Source organism: Tamandua tetradactyla, chromosome 2, assembly GCF_023851605.1.
Source record: "Tamandua tetradactyla isolate mTamTet1 chromosome 2, mTamTet1.pri, whole genome shotgun sequence".
NCBI classification, from domain to species: Eukaryota; Metazoa; Chordata; class Mammalia; order Pilosa; family Myrmecophagidae; genus Tamandua; species Tamandua tetradactyla.
This window is the reverse complement of record NC_135328.1, coordinates 24332019-24346180: the sequence shown is the minus strand read 5'-3', so window position 1 is coordinate 24346180 and position 14162 is coordinate 24332019. Positions and strand designations below refer to the sequence as shown.

General features: G+C 36.5%; 1 protein-coding gene across 4 annotated transcripts in view; it reads right to left on the bottom strand.

Moving 5' to 3' along the window:
- The window catches only part of SLC44A1 (solute carrier family 44 member 1), a 205964-nt gene that overhangs the window by 77377 nt on the left and 114425 nt on the right, over positions 1–14162 (bottom strand). For all 4 annotated transcript variants that reach the window (XM_077140868.1, XM_077140860.1, XM_077140850.1 and 1 more), the window contains exons 6-7: positions 7430–7599; positions 5344–5433 (exon numbers count right to left, since the gene is read on the bottom strand). In XM_077140868.1, coding sequence (XP_076996983.1) covers positions 5344–5433; positions 7430–7599 — 260 coding nt within the window. The remainder of the gene's footprint in view (positions 1–5343; positions 5434–7429; positions 7600–14162) is intronic.

Here is a 14162-nt window from a genome sequence, read left to right as displayed (position 1 = left end):
CTCCTAAGAGGAACTAGTAAGAAAGAAAGTGCCTCAGTGTCTGTTTAAACTGGGGAGGCTATAAACACTGAGTAAGGGTTACAGAAATTAGCCTTGGCCTTGAAGCTGGAGGAAGGCAAATCTTCTCTGCTATACTAGGTCCAGCACCTAGCACAGATGCCGAGTCACACAGCTGATTAAATAGTCATTGAATGAATAAATGAAGATCAAAGAATAGTTGCCTCTATTATGAAGCATGTAATAACGTGGATGGACCTAGAGAACATTATGCTGAGTGAGTCTAGCCAAAAACTAAAGGACAAATACTGTATGGTCCCACTGATGTGAACAGACATTCGAGAATAAATTTGGAATTTGTCATTGGTAACAGAGTCCAGCAGGAGGTAGAAACAGGGTAAGATAATGGCCAATTGGAGTTGAAGGGATACAGACAGTGTAACAGGACTAGATACAAAAACTCAAAAATGGACAGCACAATAATACCTAATTGTAAAGTAATCATGTTAAAACACTGAATGAAGCTGCATCTGAGCTATAGGTTTTTGTTTTGTTTTGTTTTGATTTTACTATTATTACTTTTATTTTTTTCTCTATATCAACATTCTATATCTTTTTCGGTTATGTTGCTAGTTCTTCTAAACCGATGCAAATGTACTAAGAAATGATGATCATGCATCTATGTGATGATGTTAAGAATTACTGATTGCATATGTAGAATGGTATGATTTCTAAATGTTGGGTTAATTTCTTTTTTTCCGTTAATTAAAAAAAAAATAATAAAGAGAAGGGGTAATTGGAGCTGAAGGGATACAGACTGTACAACGGGACTGGATATAAAAACTCAGAAATGGACAGCACAATACTACCCAATTGTAATGCAATTATGTTAAAATACTGAATGAAGCTGCATGTGAGGTATAGGTTTTTTTTTGTTTTTGTTTTTGTTTTTTTTCTTTCTATTATTGTTTTAATTCTTATTCTGTTGTCTTTTTATTTCTTTTTCTAAATCGATGCAAATGTACTAAGAAATGATGAATATGCAACTATGTGATGTTATTAAGAATTACTGATTGTACATGTAGAATGGAATGATTTCTAATTGCTTTGTTAATTCTTTTTTTAATTAATAAAACAAAAATTCACTTTCTCAAAAAAAAAAAAAAAAAAGAATAGTTGCCTCTAAAGGTAGGAGCAAAAATAAGAAATCTCTAATAGAGTAGGCTCTAGGGATGGGAGTTTTCATCTCCAATGCTGGCTCAGACATTCAAAGAACTAGACTGGAGAGGGGGGCAGACCTACCTGCATATAAGAGAGTTGCATTAGACATATTCATTCATTCGTTCACTCCACTCAGCAGACATTATGAGTACAAACCACCTACTGTTCTAGGTGCTAAGGATACAGAGGTGAGCAAAACAAAGCTACAGTATTATACAGCGACAGGGAAACAAAAACTAAGGAAACAAGTAAATATGAAGTATATTAAGTCTTAAGAAAAGAAACCACTCAGTAAGAGGACAGAAAGTGTTTGAGTTAGGAAAGTTTGCAATTTTTTAAAAGACGGGTGTACTGCTTTGAAAGGATTATGTACCCTAGAAAAGCCATGTTTTAATCCTGATCCAATCTTGTGGAAGCAGCCATTTCTTTCAACAATAATCAATAATTGCAGCCATTTCTTTTAAACCCTATTCAGTCCTGTATGTTGGAAACTTGATTAGGTTATCTCCAATGAGATACGACACACTCAATTGTGGGTATTAACCTTTCATTAGACGGAGATGTGACTCCACCCATTCCAGGTGGGTCTTGATTAGTTTACAGGAATCTTTTAAAAGAGAAAGCATTAAGGAGAGCCCACATAGCCAGAGACCTTTGGAGATGAAGAAGGAACACGTCCCTGGGGAAAGCTTCCTGAAACAAGAAGCCTGGAGAGAAAGCTAGCAGTTGTCACCATGTTCGCCATGTGCCTTTCCAGTTGAGAGAGAAACTCGTAATTTCATCCACCCTCTGGAACCAAGGTATCTTTTCCTGGATGCCTTTGGTTGGACATTTCTATATCCTTGCTTTAATATGGACATTTTTTGAGGCCTTAGAAGTGTAAACTAGCAACTTATTAAATTCAACTTTTTAAAAGCCATTCTGTTTCTGGTATATTACATTCCAGCAACTAGCATACTAGAGAAATGGGTAAGCAAAACCTTGCTGGTAAGATGATACTTGAGCCAAGGGACTCAAAGGAAGGGAAAGGGGAATCCATGAGACTTCCCAAGGAAAAAGTATTTCAGGCAAGAAGTAACAGCAAGTTCTAAGAGGCTGAGATGGGAACATGGCAGGAGAGAAAGAAGGAGGTCTTTGTAGCTACAGCAGTGAGCAAGGGGGAATGGTAGGAAATGCTGGCACAGTGGTAGCTGAGTGCCAGAGCTTAGCCTATGGCCTTACAGGTCACAGCAAGGAAATGGAAGCTTCCGAGTAGAGGTGGGTATGTGGGTGAATGAGATGAATACCTGAGAGATAAGAAACTGGGCTAAGATCTCTGTATATAAACCTGACCTCCAGCTGAACTCAAGTAAACAGTGAATGGAGTCAAAGGGCAATTCCACACCCTACCTCTTGGCAAATACTGAGTATGAATTTTACTTCTGTGGAACATGAGTAAACAAACAAACCATCAAGGAATATATGAAAAATGTGTCAGAGCAAGGGGAAATGCTTCCACTCTGAAATCCTGGAGGTATAAGAAATTGTTCAATATCCTTAAAAAAATGGAAGAAAATATCTTCTCAACAAAGAGGAATAAAAAGCTGTAACGGGAGAAAGGCAGAAGTTCAAGGAAGATATAACCGGATAATAATGCTGACCTTGAGGAGGAGATTGTGCATAGTAGCCACAGTAGATGGCATTTATTAAGCTTTTAAATTTGTGCGAGGAACTGTGCTAAGCACTTTACATGTGAGACCTAATTTAATCGCTGCAACACCATTAAGCGGGTATTATTAGCCCCACTTCGCAAACGAAAAAATTGAAATTTAGAAGGTTAAGTAACATGCCACTTACCCAGAAAGTGGCAGAGCTGGGATTAAAAGCTAGATTTACTATAAAATCTGCCCATCCTAACAGAGCATTAGATACAAAGGCTACAAGGTGAAATGAAAAATGAAATTGGAACAGCAAAATGAAAGTCCTTAGTGTAGGTAGTCAAGTATAGAACTGGTAGTGAGGAGAAATGAGTCAGTGATACAGAAGATAAACTTTAAGAGCTCTCCCAGAAGTAAAGGAAAATGACAGGAAGATTAAAATGATAATTTGGATGATGATAGCAGGAAGAATGAACAGTGATGATCTCAAGAAAAAAACAATTGGAATAGAAATGATAATCAAATACAGAAATAGAGAAAACTAGAGTTGAAAAAGAGCACCCCCTCAAAAAAAAATTTAAAGGACAAAGGCAAACTTAAGATTGAGAATCAGACAGAAATTTTTAACTAGAAGGATAAATTTAAAAATTATATAAACATCTCAGTAGTTGAAACAGGTTATACACAAAGGAACAAATTCAGACTGGTTGGTCTCTGACTTCTCTGAAATAAAGCACAGACAAAGGGAATATATTGTGCCTCAAACATTTTTTACCCAGCAAATTCAATGGTTGTATGTTGAGGCAAAGACAGCTTTAGATAAGAAAGAGTTGAGAAATACTAACTCTTTTATGAGTAGGTTACTTGAATTCACATTCTAGTCAATATAAAGATGAAAGGAAATGAAGGTTTTTAAGAACAGAGTCAGTAGTAGTCACTAAAGGATCAGCAGTGCTCACTAAAGCCACTAAAGGAAAACAGAAAGTGTAAATATAATTAGGAAACATTTTTAGAGAAAAATAGAATTATTTTCAAAGAAAATATGTTAAAATAATATTTTAACTTTATTAGTAACCTGGGGGTAGAAGGGCTTAGGGGAAGAAACTGAAGAAAAGTTCATAAAAAATTTAAAGGAGGTAAGAGAAAACTCAACATATACCATTTAATTTCAGCCTTTAATCTTTAATTCACAGAATTGTAGATTAAAGAATGTTTTCTGATAATGTTTCGGTTTCCAGCTGTAGAATAAAAATACAGTTTATACCATTCAAAACAAGGTGAAGATAAACCAAAGAAAATATAGCCCATATAGTAAATATAGGGAAAACAAACTAAGAGAACATGAATTTAACATAAAACAGATGACATAAGTAAGAACAAAATAGCAGTTAAGATTCTAAATGTAAATAGGACAAATTTCCCTACTAAAAGAGTTTCACACTGGGTTAAAAATTTTCTAATTATATTATATACAAACATACACGTGCACCATGTACATATACATATACAGAGAAAAAAGTTCTGTATTTTTCATGTGATTTTATTAAGATATAAATATATTCACACACCACATAATCCATCCAAAGAATACAATCAATGAGTCACAGTATCATCATATAGTTGTGTGTTCCTCAAAAGGGCTGGATTTTAAATGCTAACTGGTGAACTAAGGGGAAGGGAGTAAATATAATTGTGAAACTTTCTAAGATCAAAGGTAAACCAATTTCTTAAGGAGAAGATAAATAGGTAAAAACAATATTTTTATTTTCTTCTTCTTTTTACATGGGCAGGCACCGGGAATCAAACCTGGGTCCTCTGGCATGGCAGGCAAGCATTCTTGCCTGCTGAGCCACTGTGGCCCGCCCTATTTTCTTCTTTATACTTGTATTTTCTGTCATGAGTAGACATCCCATTTACAAGTAGGAGGGAAAATTATTTAAACAAACGAACAATAAACCAGAAAACAGTTTCATTATGAACAGGGAATATAATAGAATGTCAAGAGAATAATAAGCCATTAAAATTTAAATACACACATGTCAATAGAATAATAAGTAATTAAAACTTGAACCCCAACACACTCACACACATGCACAATTTTCATGCCAGGGACACTTTTCAACCAGAAAGAACTTCAACACCTCAGAATGGCTGATTCAGCCTTTAAAAAGTACAAGTTAAAGGAAAAAGGTCGATTCACTTGCCAAGGAGGTGAAAATTAAAGAACAAGAGGCAAAACAGAGCCCATTTGCTTTCTTTTCTCTTGGGATCTTCACCCCAAAATGCCAATGAAAATGTTTTATTTGATTTAGTGATATTCTGGCAAACTAACTGCAATGTAACACATTTACCAGTCTTTTTACAGTTTATAAATCAATTCACAAGCCTCACAACAGGGAAGCTATTTAAAATAAACAACGTAGTTCTGAACGGAGTTGGTGTTGAAAATCAATTCCAATTAATAAAAACAAAGAAATAAGCAACTTACCAAGTGAACCCAGTATGACCAGAGTGGTTAAGATCCATACAAGTACTCTTGATATATACCTGATTATCACCATCAAAATCATGGATAGAACTGCAGAGAAGATAAATAGAGAACATGCAGAATATTATTGGAAAACATAGGAAAATAAAAGAGAAAATCTTTTTCAAATGATGTTTTTCCCCCAGGAAAATAATTTGGTGCTATTGACTAGTTCATGACCACAGTTCAAGTTAAAAAAGGAAACTGGCTGCGTTTTGCATTTTGACTTTGCTACTTGTGCTGCTTGAATAGCATCACTCAAAACCAAAGGCATCTAGCTGTGCAGGTTTATAAACGACAGAGAAGGATACATGGAGATGCACACGGTGACTTAAAAACAGCACAGGACTGCTGTGAATTCACTATGGGAAGACATCAAAACTTGCATGCAAACATACATGCCAACACACAAAGTATAGATAATGACATGTCATGTTGGTGAAAAGAAAAGTACCACATGAAGACAGAGATCAGGTCTCATTAGGTGCTACACTTCCTTGAGTAATCTATAAATCTTAGGAAAAACTTCTCTGATGGTCAGTCAACAGACTAGATGGCATTTTAGCTTTTGCAGGTTGTTTTTCCTCTAGAACTCCGAGGGATGGTCTGACACTCTGGGATATTATCCTTAAACCCTTGAGGCCAACTTCTGCTGAGCTCATTTCTCAACTGCAAGCAGAGCTCCTAGTTGAGGAGTCTTTGCCCAAGAGGAGCAAAGCTTATTTGGAGTTACGTAGTCAACGCATCTACCTTCCCAAACTACATCCCAATGTGTTATATTCTTGAGGAAATATCTCAAATAAAAAGAAAGGGGAGGGGGGATTTATCCCATTGGGAACATATGTTTCTGAAATCATAACTTGTTCATCTTTAGTTGTCTAAATGCTCATTTGTTTCACAAATGAAAAATGTTGGGGTTTATGTTATATCTTAAGCCTTAAAAGAGAAACATTCTAAAATGAAAAAAAAAAAAAAGGAATACCAATGGACTAACACTATCATCACTAATTTTAAGGCTTGGGTTTTTCTTTTCCGGGTAAAAGTATGCAACTTTTTTCAGAAATCAAGTACTTCTTATATAAAGCTAGCCTCATAGTCAAGTTTTTTGGGGGCCACCTGCAAAGCCAAATAAATGGTTGGGATTTGTATCTAGGTAACATTATTAAGGTACTCACTTTTGCAATAAATGTACAGGAACCAAAAACAGATGGGAGCCTTTCAAATACCACAGAAATAGATTTTCATATGGACAGCATTATTTCAATTGAGTCAAGTACTACCTAAGCAAAAAGAAAATACTCTCTAATGACAGGAAAGACGGAAAAACAGCTTGTATCTTCTTAATGACTATAGTTACTCTTAACAGTCATAAATATTAATTTCACTTGTATAATGAAATAGTTGCTTAGTCCTAGGACTGTTTATATCTCCCAACAAAGAAGCCACTGGTCTATAAATTCTGATATGGCTACATATAGTTTTAGGATAATATAGGGAGTTTGCATCTTGAACAAGAAACTTTATTATTTCTTTGCTGACCAGAAAACCCAATAGCTAACAAGTGGAGATTTCCTAATTTTTCCAGAATTACAGTGATGCTATGAACTGTAACAATGAGAAAATATATATATATTTCATAAGTTCTCTATCAGAAATCTATGTTCTAAGATGGGAATGTATTAGAGAATATGTGGCCTCTTGAATAAGCAAATATGCCTTTTAGAATCATAACTAAAAACAGAGGCCTGTTGATTCATTAAAAGAAGCCTTCTGCTACCATATTAAAGGTAGTTACAGAATTAGGAATCAAAGTTTGGGAGAACATCCAATTTTCGCCAATGAGAGAAAAAGAAAAGAAATGAGTTTCAGATGTATATATTTATATATGTATGTAATTACAACTATATATAATCTGAAACATTTATTTTGGCTATGGGAAGTTAAACATTTTACAAGTAGCCCCAGTTGCACTCATATCTTGGCTAAAAGACAAAACAGTCTTCTACTCCAGTACTATGCAATGGCTAATAATGAGAAAAACAATTACCTAGTGATAACAAGCAAAGTCCCAATATAATTTCTTTGCTGGTCATTACTCCACTAATCAGCCTGTGTAAGACACTATTGTCACTGACAAAGGTGATCAGGGCCTCTGCAAACTTGGCATAGCAGGAAATGTTCACAGGAGCACAGCGATGGAAGAATGGAATAGGTGCACTGGTGACACAAGAAAAAAAATCAGAAAAAAAATTACTCCTACTTAATATAAATGCCACATCAAACACACAAATGAAAGGTGAATATGGCTGCAATACACTCCACCCTCCACACACCATTATGGGCGCTAAGAGCTGTGAGCTTAATGCTATGAAAACAACTGTAATGGGGAATGATGCAAGTCTTACCACAAGCCCTGTCAGAGAGGGTGGGGTGCATGTTCCAACAGAAGACATTGCCCTCCCCTTCTGAAAAGAAACACACACACACACACACATACACACACATACACACACACAGAACGACCGAAAGCAAAACCAAACACTTAACACCTTGGCCTGCACGTCTATCAGTCGAGGAGCAGACGATGAGAGTCATACACACAGACACTGCTGAACTGAAAATGAACCTTTGCCATCAGTGATTTAAAAATAAACAACACATGCTTTTGCTTGAAAGGTGACACCATTAATAGGACATTTCCTCTATCAGAAGAGCACACACAACCTTAGGTTGGTAAAGGAGTTTACAGCACGAGCTTAACATCTCTCGTGTATATTAGTCATGCTGAGACGTTAACATACAACATAATATGCAGCTATTTAAAATGATAACCAGGAATACTGATATAATAATAAGGAAACACTTATGATATAATAGTAATAGAGAAAAAGCACAAAGATTTATATATAATGTGATGCATTCATTACAACTCAGTAGAAAAGATTATATATATATAAATGAGAACAAAAAAATATTTAAGAAGTGAAAAATAAATGGTTTGTTATGATCATAAGGGGGCTCTGGGCTATTTTCTTTTTATATGTTAACTATATTACATGACTATTTGCGTCATTAAAAAGGTAAAATAATTAATTACTTTATCAGTTATACCAGGCTTTTATTGAATTCTGCTTTAACCCATGGAGGGACAGAGCTTGTGTAAACTGTGTTATAAATCTGGCTTGTAACTGGGTTTTATATCAGCTTCTGAGAGGATGGGGAACATCTGTTCCCCATCTCAACAGGAGATTTTAAACAAAGAACTATGAATATGGGTTCAGTTGTGATTTGTTTGGATTCTAATCATGCATGAAGACATTACTCTCACGTGTACATTAAGTTAAATTTTAGCCATTATTAACAAGAATCCCATATTTTCAGAATTGCATACAGGACTATAAGACTAACATAACATTTTGACTAGAATGATATAAAGGTCTCATTTTTTGTTGGCATTCCCATTTTGGTGGAATTAGTGGATAAAGACCACATGGCTGAACATCAAGTTCCAAGGTTTCTCATCTCAGTGAAGTTACTCTGTGACCTGCAAGAAAATGTTATCTTTGTTTCCTTCTTCAAAGGTAGTATTTATTTTCAAATAAGAATATGCATGCACCAGTGGGAGAAAGAATAAGCAACATTTTCCACACTGCTATCCCTCATGGGACAATAAAATAATATAATTTTAAAGAGCTAGCCTTACTTTCATTATGTGTCAGTAAAATGCATCCAAAATGATGATGCAACAATGACATGAATATGCCTTTAAAAGAGTCACCCGTGTCTCCCTGGGTATTTGTGTATACTTCCAAAATGATGTAACGGAAAGTTCAGAGATTGCAGAAAAACAGAGCATTCTTCATAATGCTTGATTACATATATGTAAGTCATTATGTCTTTTTTTTTTGGGGGGGGGGGGGGTACATGGTCTGGGAACTGAACCTGGGTCTCCCACATGGAAGGCGAGCATTCTACCACTGAACCACCTGTGTACCCCTGCAAGTCATCATTTTTTGACCCAAGGTTCTTTCACTAATGATGTAAAAAGATCCAAAATTACATAATACTGATAAATGAGAATAGATTTAACTAGAAATATTACAAGGATCAAAAAGGGTTAACTGAGTTCCTGCATCAATGGAGCTGGTTGGGACAAAAACTGACAACTTTGTCGAGGTCTACAACAGTTTCTTTCCCGATGTTCTCCAGACGCTGCCCCTGAGAGGTTAAATCCTTCCCTGTCTAATTACATCCCTGGCCCTATTTTTTACTACAGTCGAGCTCTCTAACCTTCAGAACTGGACCTCTCTGGTCTAGGATGATCTACATCTTCATTCTCTTTATTATCCTGTCATCCCGATTACAGCCTCTTCTTGACTCACTTGCCTCTGACGTTGAACATGCAATATGCTTTCCTTAAACACACTGATGCCTTTTTCTTATTTCCAGTGTCCAAATGGCCCTGCTTTTCTGTTTCCTTTTTTTCCTGTCGGGTAACCGTGGGTGAACTTGTCCAGAGGTGACGCCACCTACATTTCCATGCTAACAGGAAGCTGGTATATTTTTATACTCAAAGGGAAATGCACATTATTTCCAAAAGAAAACTGGACTCAGGGGCAGAAACCCCATAAGACTCTCCTAGCACTGCTTAGCTGCGTGTTACTCCATCTCTCTCTAAGCCGAAAGGGCAGAGAGAAACAATCTGGAAGTCTCTTCAGGTCTTAAAAAAAACAGTAACAAAGAAAGGGCCCATCCATAAATCAATGATTTTAAATTATTTAGGATCAGCATGCACAGTATCTCTGTGTTTTTATGCTTTTCAAAAATGGGATGAGGATAGAGGATCTGAAAAAGGAAGAATTACAGTCTCAAAATTCTACTCCTTCATATGTTTTCTTTTTTAGGAGGAAATGCTGAGTAATATCTGCTCTGAACTTACCCTTCCAAGTCATTTTCACACTTGGTAAATTGTAAAGAGTATTTTACAATATCATTCAAAGAACGGGAGCAAAATAACAACGGGCCCTTACCCTGTAATTCAATACATGTCAGTTAAAAAACTGACAGCTCTAAATTTGAAGGTATAAAATTAGCACAAGCTGATTAACACATGGTGTAGCGGATGGTCCAAACCTGCTTGTGGTAGTAATGAGTAACAGAAATTGCAAGCAAATGAAGGAGGAAATAATCATTGGACATTTTTTACAAAAATAAAATGAAGTGGTAGAATACTCGCCTTCCTTGCAGGAAACCTGGGTTCAATTCCTGGACCATGCACTCCCCCTCCCCCCCCAAAAAGAAATACTTAGCTTTAAAGTAAAAGGCACTAGCTTCTTTGTCTCATCAACTCCTCAGTAAACAATAGAAACTCAACCAGCCACATTTTTTCATACTCGAATTATTTTCTTAAGAAATCTAAGCAATCAGGGCTTTGAAATGCTTGTCTTATATTTTATCATTTAAATCCCATAAGACATCATGGATTTTTTCTCCTTTTTCTTTTCTTTTTTTTTTTGGCATGAGCAGACACCGGTAATTGAACCCAGGTCTCTGTCATGACAGGCGAAAATTCTGCCACTGAGCCACCGTCATGCTGCCCAACATCACGGATTTTAAATTGCGATGAGTTAGCCAATTTTATATAACCTCTGAGAAAATAGCACTGCGGAGAACCCAGTATATGAGTTCATTTCTACATTAGTGTCTAACCTACTGTGCCTCTTAATTAAGGGTGATGGGCATAAAGGATTCTACTAATGGTAAACTTTTCTACCTTTTGAAGCCCACACGGCTCTTTCAGAAGTCAATGAAACCCCATTAGAAACTGATGCTGTTTCACATTTTCGAAACATTACTCAACAAGAACAAAATAAATTTATAATGAGTCTTTTAAAGATTTTCCAAATCAGCTGTTCATAGGACAATTGTACTTTACCTTGGCAAACCTACTATTTGCCGGGCCATGAGAGTTACTGAGCTCCCTGGAAGTATGACCAACAGTGCCGAATAGCTCTTGTCCATACACCTTCGCAAGCGAAGGCAGGAGTTTGCACCTCACACAACTATTTTAAAGCCTCAAATTACAAACAAGCAGCTACAAGGGATTCCTAGCTAAAAGTTTTATTTAAGAAATCTCTCTACATCTCTCTATATGCATATGTATGGTAACATCTCTATAGCATAAGCATATAAAAGTCGAGAATTTAATGGCAATATGGAGTTCTTTTCATACATTTATTTTTACTTTTCTCTGTTCTTTCATTCCTTTACCAACTATGGTCGTGATTCTACAAGATCCTGGTTTCAAATTCTTGATTCCCAACAACAAGCTGTGTTGCCTTAACCTCTCTTATCTTCCATTTCCTCATCTACAAAGTAGGGACCAAATCATTATAGACAATATCGCTGAGAGGGCTAAATGAGACAGTACAAATGAAATAAAGCAGGATGGTGGCCCAGAGTGGATGATCTATAAATGCTAATTTACCATGAATCCTCCATTTAAAAAATATGAGAGGTGACATTTTTCTACTTGGCTGTTAATTTCTCATCTCCATATTATATTATTCATTTCCCATCACCTAGTATGCTTTTTGGCATCCGAAGGTGCCCAAATAAATGTGTGATGAGTAAACTGAATTTATGTAATCTGTTTCTACTTCTGCTGCTTTCTCTGACTATAAGTAAAGGTTAGCACAGAAAATCTATGGGTGAACTATTCTCCCTGTTGCTTAGCATTTCCCCCATAAAGATTATGAATTTGGATGAAATACGGCCCTTTCTAGGCATTTCCTTTTAAAGTTCAAAAGCTTTTAGGAATGGCAATCATTGGTTATTATGTCTCACTAGTGTTTGTTTTATTGCAAATTAGTTTGCCATTGCTTTCCTCTAAAACAGGTATTGCCTTCAGCCACGGGAGGTCCCTGGGCACAGAGGAAGGCTGGGGGAGAAGGGGAAGCTTTAGAAATTGACAGAAATAATACTCCCTAAGCCTAGTAATGGAAGCTTTACATACATTAACTTATTTAATTCTCACAATTCCATGAGAGAGGTTTTATTATTCTCATTTTACAGACAAGGAAATTCAGATTACAAAGCAGTTAAGAGACTTGCTGAAGCTTACAAACACAAAGTAGATGGAGAATTCACCCCCAGGCCAAAGCTCTTGCATTTTCTGCCCCACTAGGACATCAAAGGAGATCTGAAAGATGCTGAAGGCCACTTTTCTGCATCTCAGTTTTGCCCACTGTGAGTCTTTTGGTGCATCTAAAACATAAGTCACCAAAAACACTGTCCCTGTAAGACCAGGTCAGGGACGAGGTCTTACTCGTCTTTGGAGACTTGGTATAGAAAACAAGATGTGGGAAGGGATGGCATCCAAGACATTTTATTTTACTAAAATGAATGTATTCTTGTTCTCTGATCCTTTCACTTTGCTTTGCCAAATACGAAATGAAGGGATATTTGCAAGGTCCTGATTTGCCTTCCTTCTGTTGGCAGTTTCTTTGCTTTTACTTTCCAGCTGACTTAGTTCAGACAAAAAAAAACAAGGTACTCAGACTGTGAGGTACTGAAAAAAAGTAAAGCAGGAAGATCCTCCACCATAGCATATGGGGAGTCCGTTTGCAGACGGTACAGGCTCAGCATTTCATCTTAGATTCGTGGGATATTATACGGCCTTGTTAGAAGCCAGGTCTGTCCATGTATAAAACCCACGCCCCTAATACTGCACGCTTCTGGTAAATGCCCTTAGGATGCAAGAAGGGAGATGTGCATGTGGTGTTGGCAGCAGGACTGGCACACACAGGCTAACCCAGGAGGCTGCAGCAGGGGAGGGTCTACAGGCGAGCTGTTTGCCCAAACCCCACCTCCCCACTGGGTAATGCAGGAGCAGAACAATCCCATTCTCACATGAAGACTTTCTCGGTTATCTTTTCATCATCTGTTTTGGCCTGAAAAGAGTGACTCTATACTCAAAAGTGCATTTTAAATGGGTTTGAACATTTTAAACGGGTAGATGTGGGTACAGAGTTCTTGTTTTTCCATTGATAAACTGTCTCCAATGACTCTATTCAAAGCATCTCCTCCTTTTCTTTACTCTAGCAGCCTCCCTAACATTCTCAATTTTTATGAATGTATGCTCCTTACCTGTTGGTCTAACGTCCTAATCTATAGGTCCCTCTTACTTAGTGTCTTTTAAAAGAGTTCCTTTATTTTTAAAAGACTGTAGCCTCTACATTTCCATTTTCAGTAGCAACTTGACAAGACTAAAAGAGCAGGAGTCAATGTTTTCTGCTTTTAACAGAAAATTTCAGATTCAAGTTCATAAAGAGTAAGTTACACCCATAAGCAATCCAAAGGAAAGTAGTCACAAGTATTACAGGTTATATCCTCTAGGTAATTCTCTGTATGCTGTTTGCCATATGTTATCCAAAGTCTTATTCAATAAACATTTATTATTAAGCACCTACTGTGTGTAAAACCCAGATCTTTCTGACCACAAAGTCCATGCTGAACAAGCCATGCTGCCTCCTTACCATACTCTCTATTACCATGTATTTTAAATTACTGCATACAGCACACGTGCATTCAGATGATATGTCATGACTGGAAATAAACGGAATAAACTGATAAACTTGATAAATTGATAAAAGTGATTCCCAGTTTTCAGATAGTTTATAATCATTTAAATTCAACCCTGGATTGAATATGCAGACCCCCATCTCTTTTTCCTGAAGATAAAAAAATTTTACCCAATAGCTGACTAAAATATATTGAAA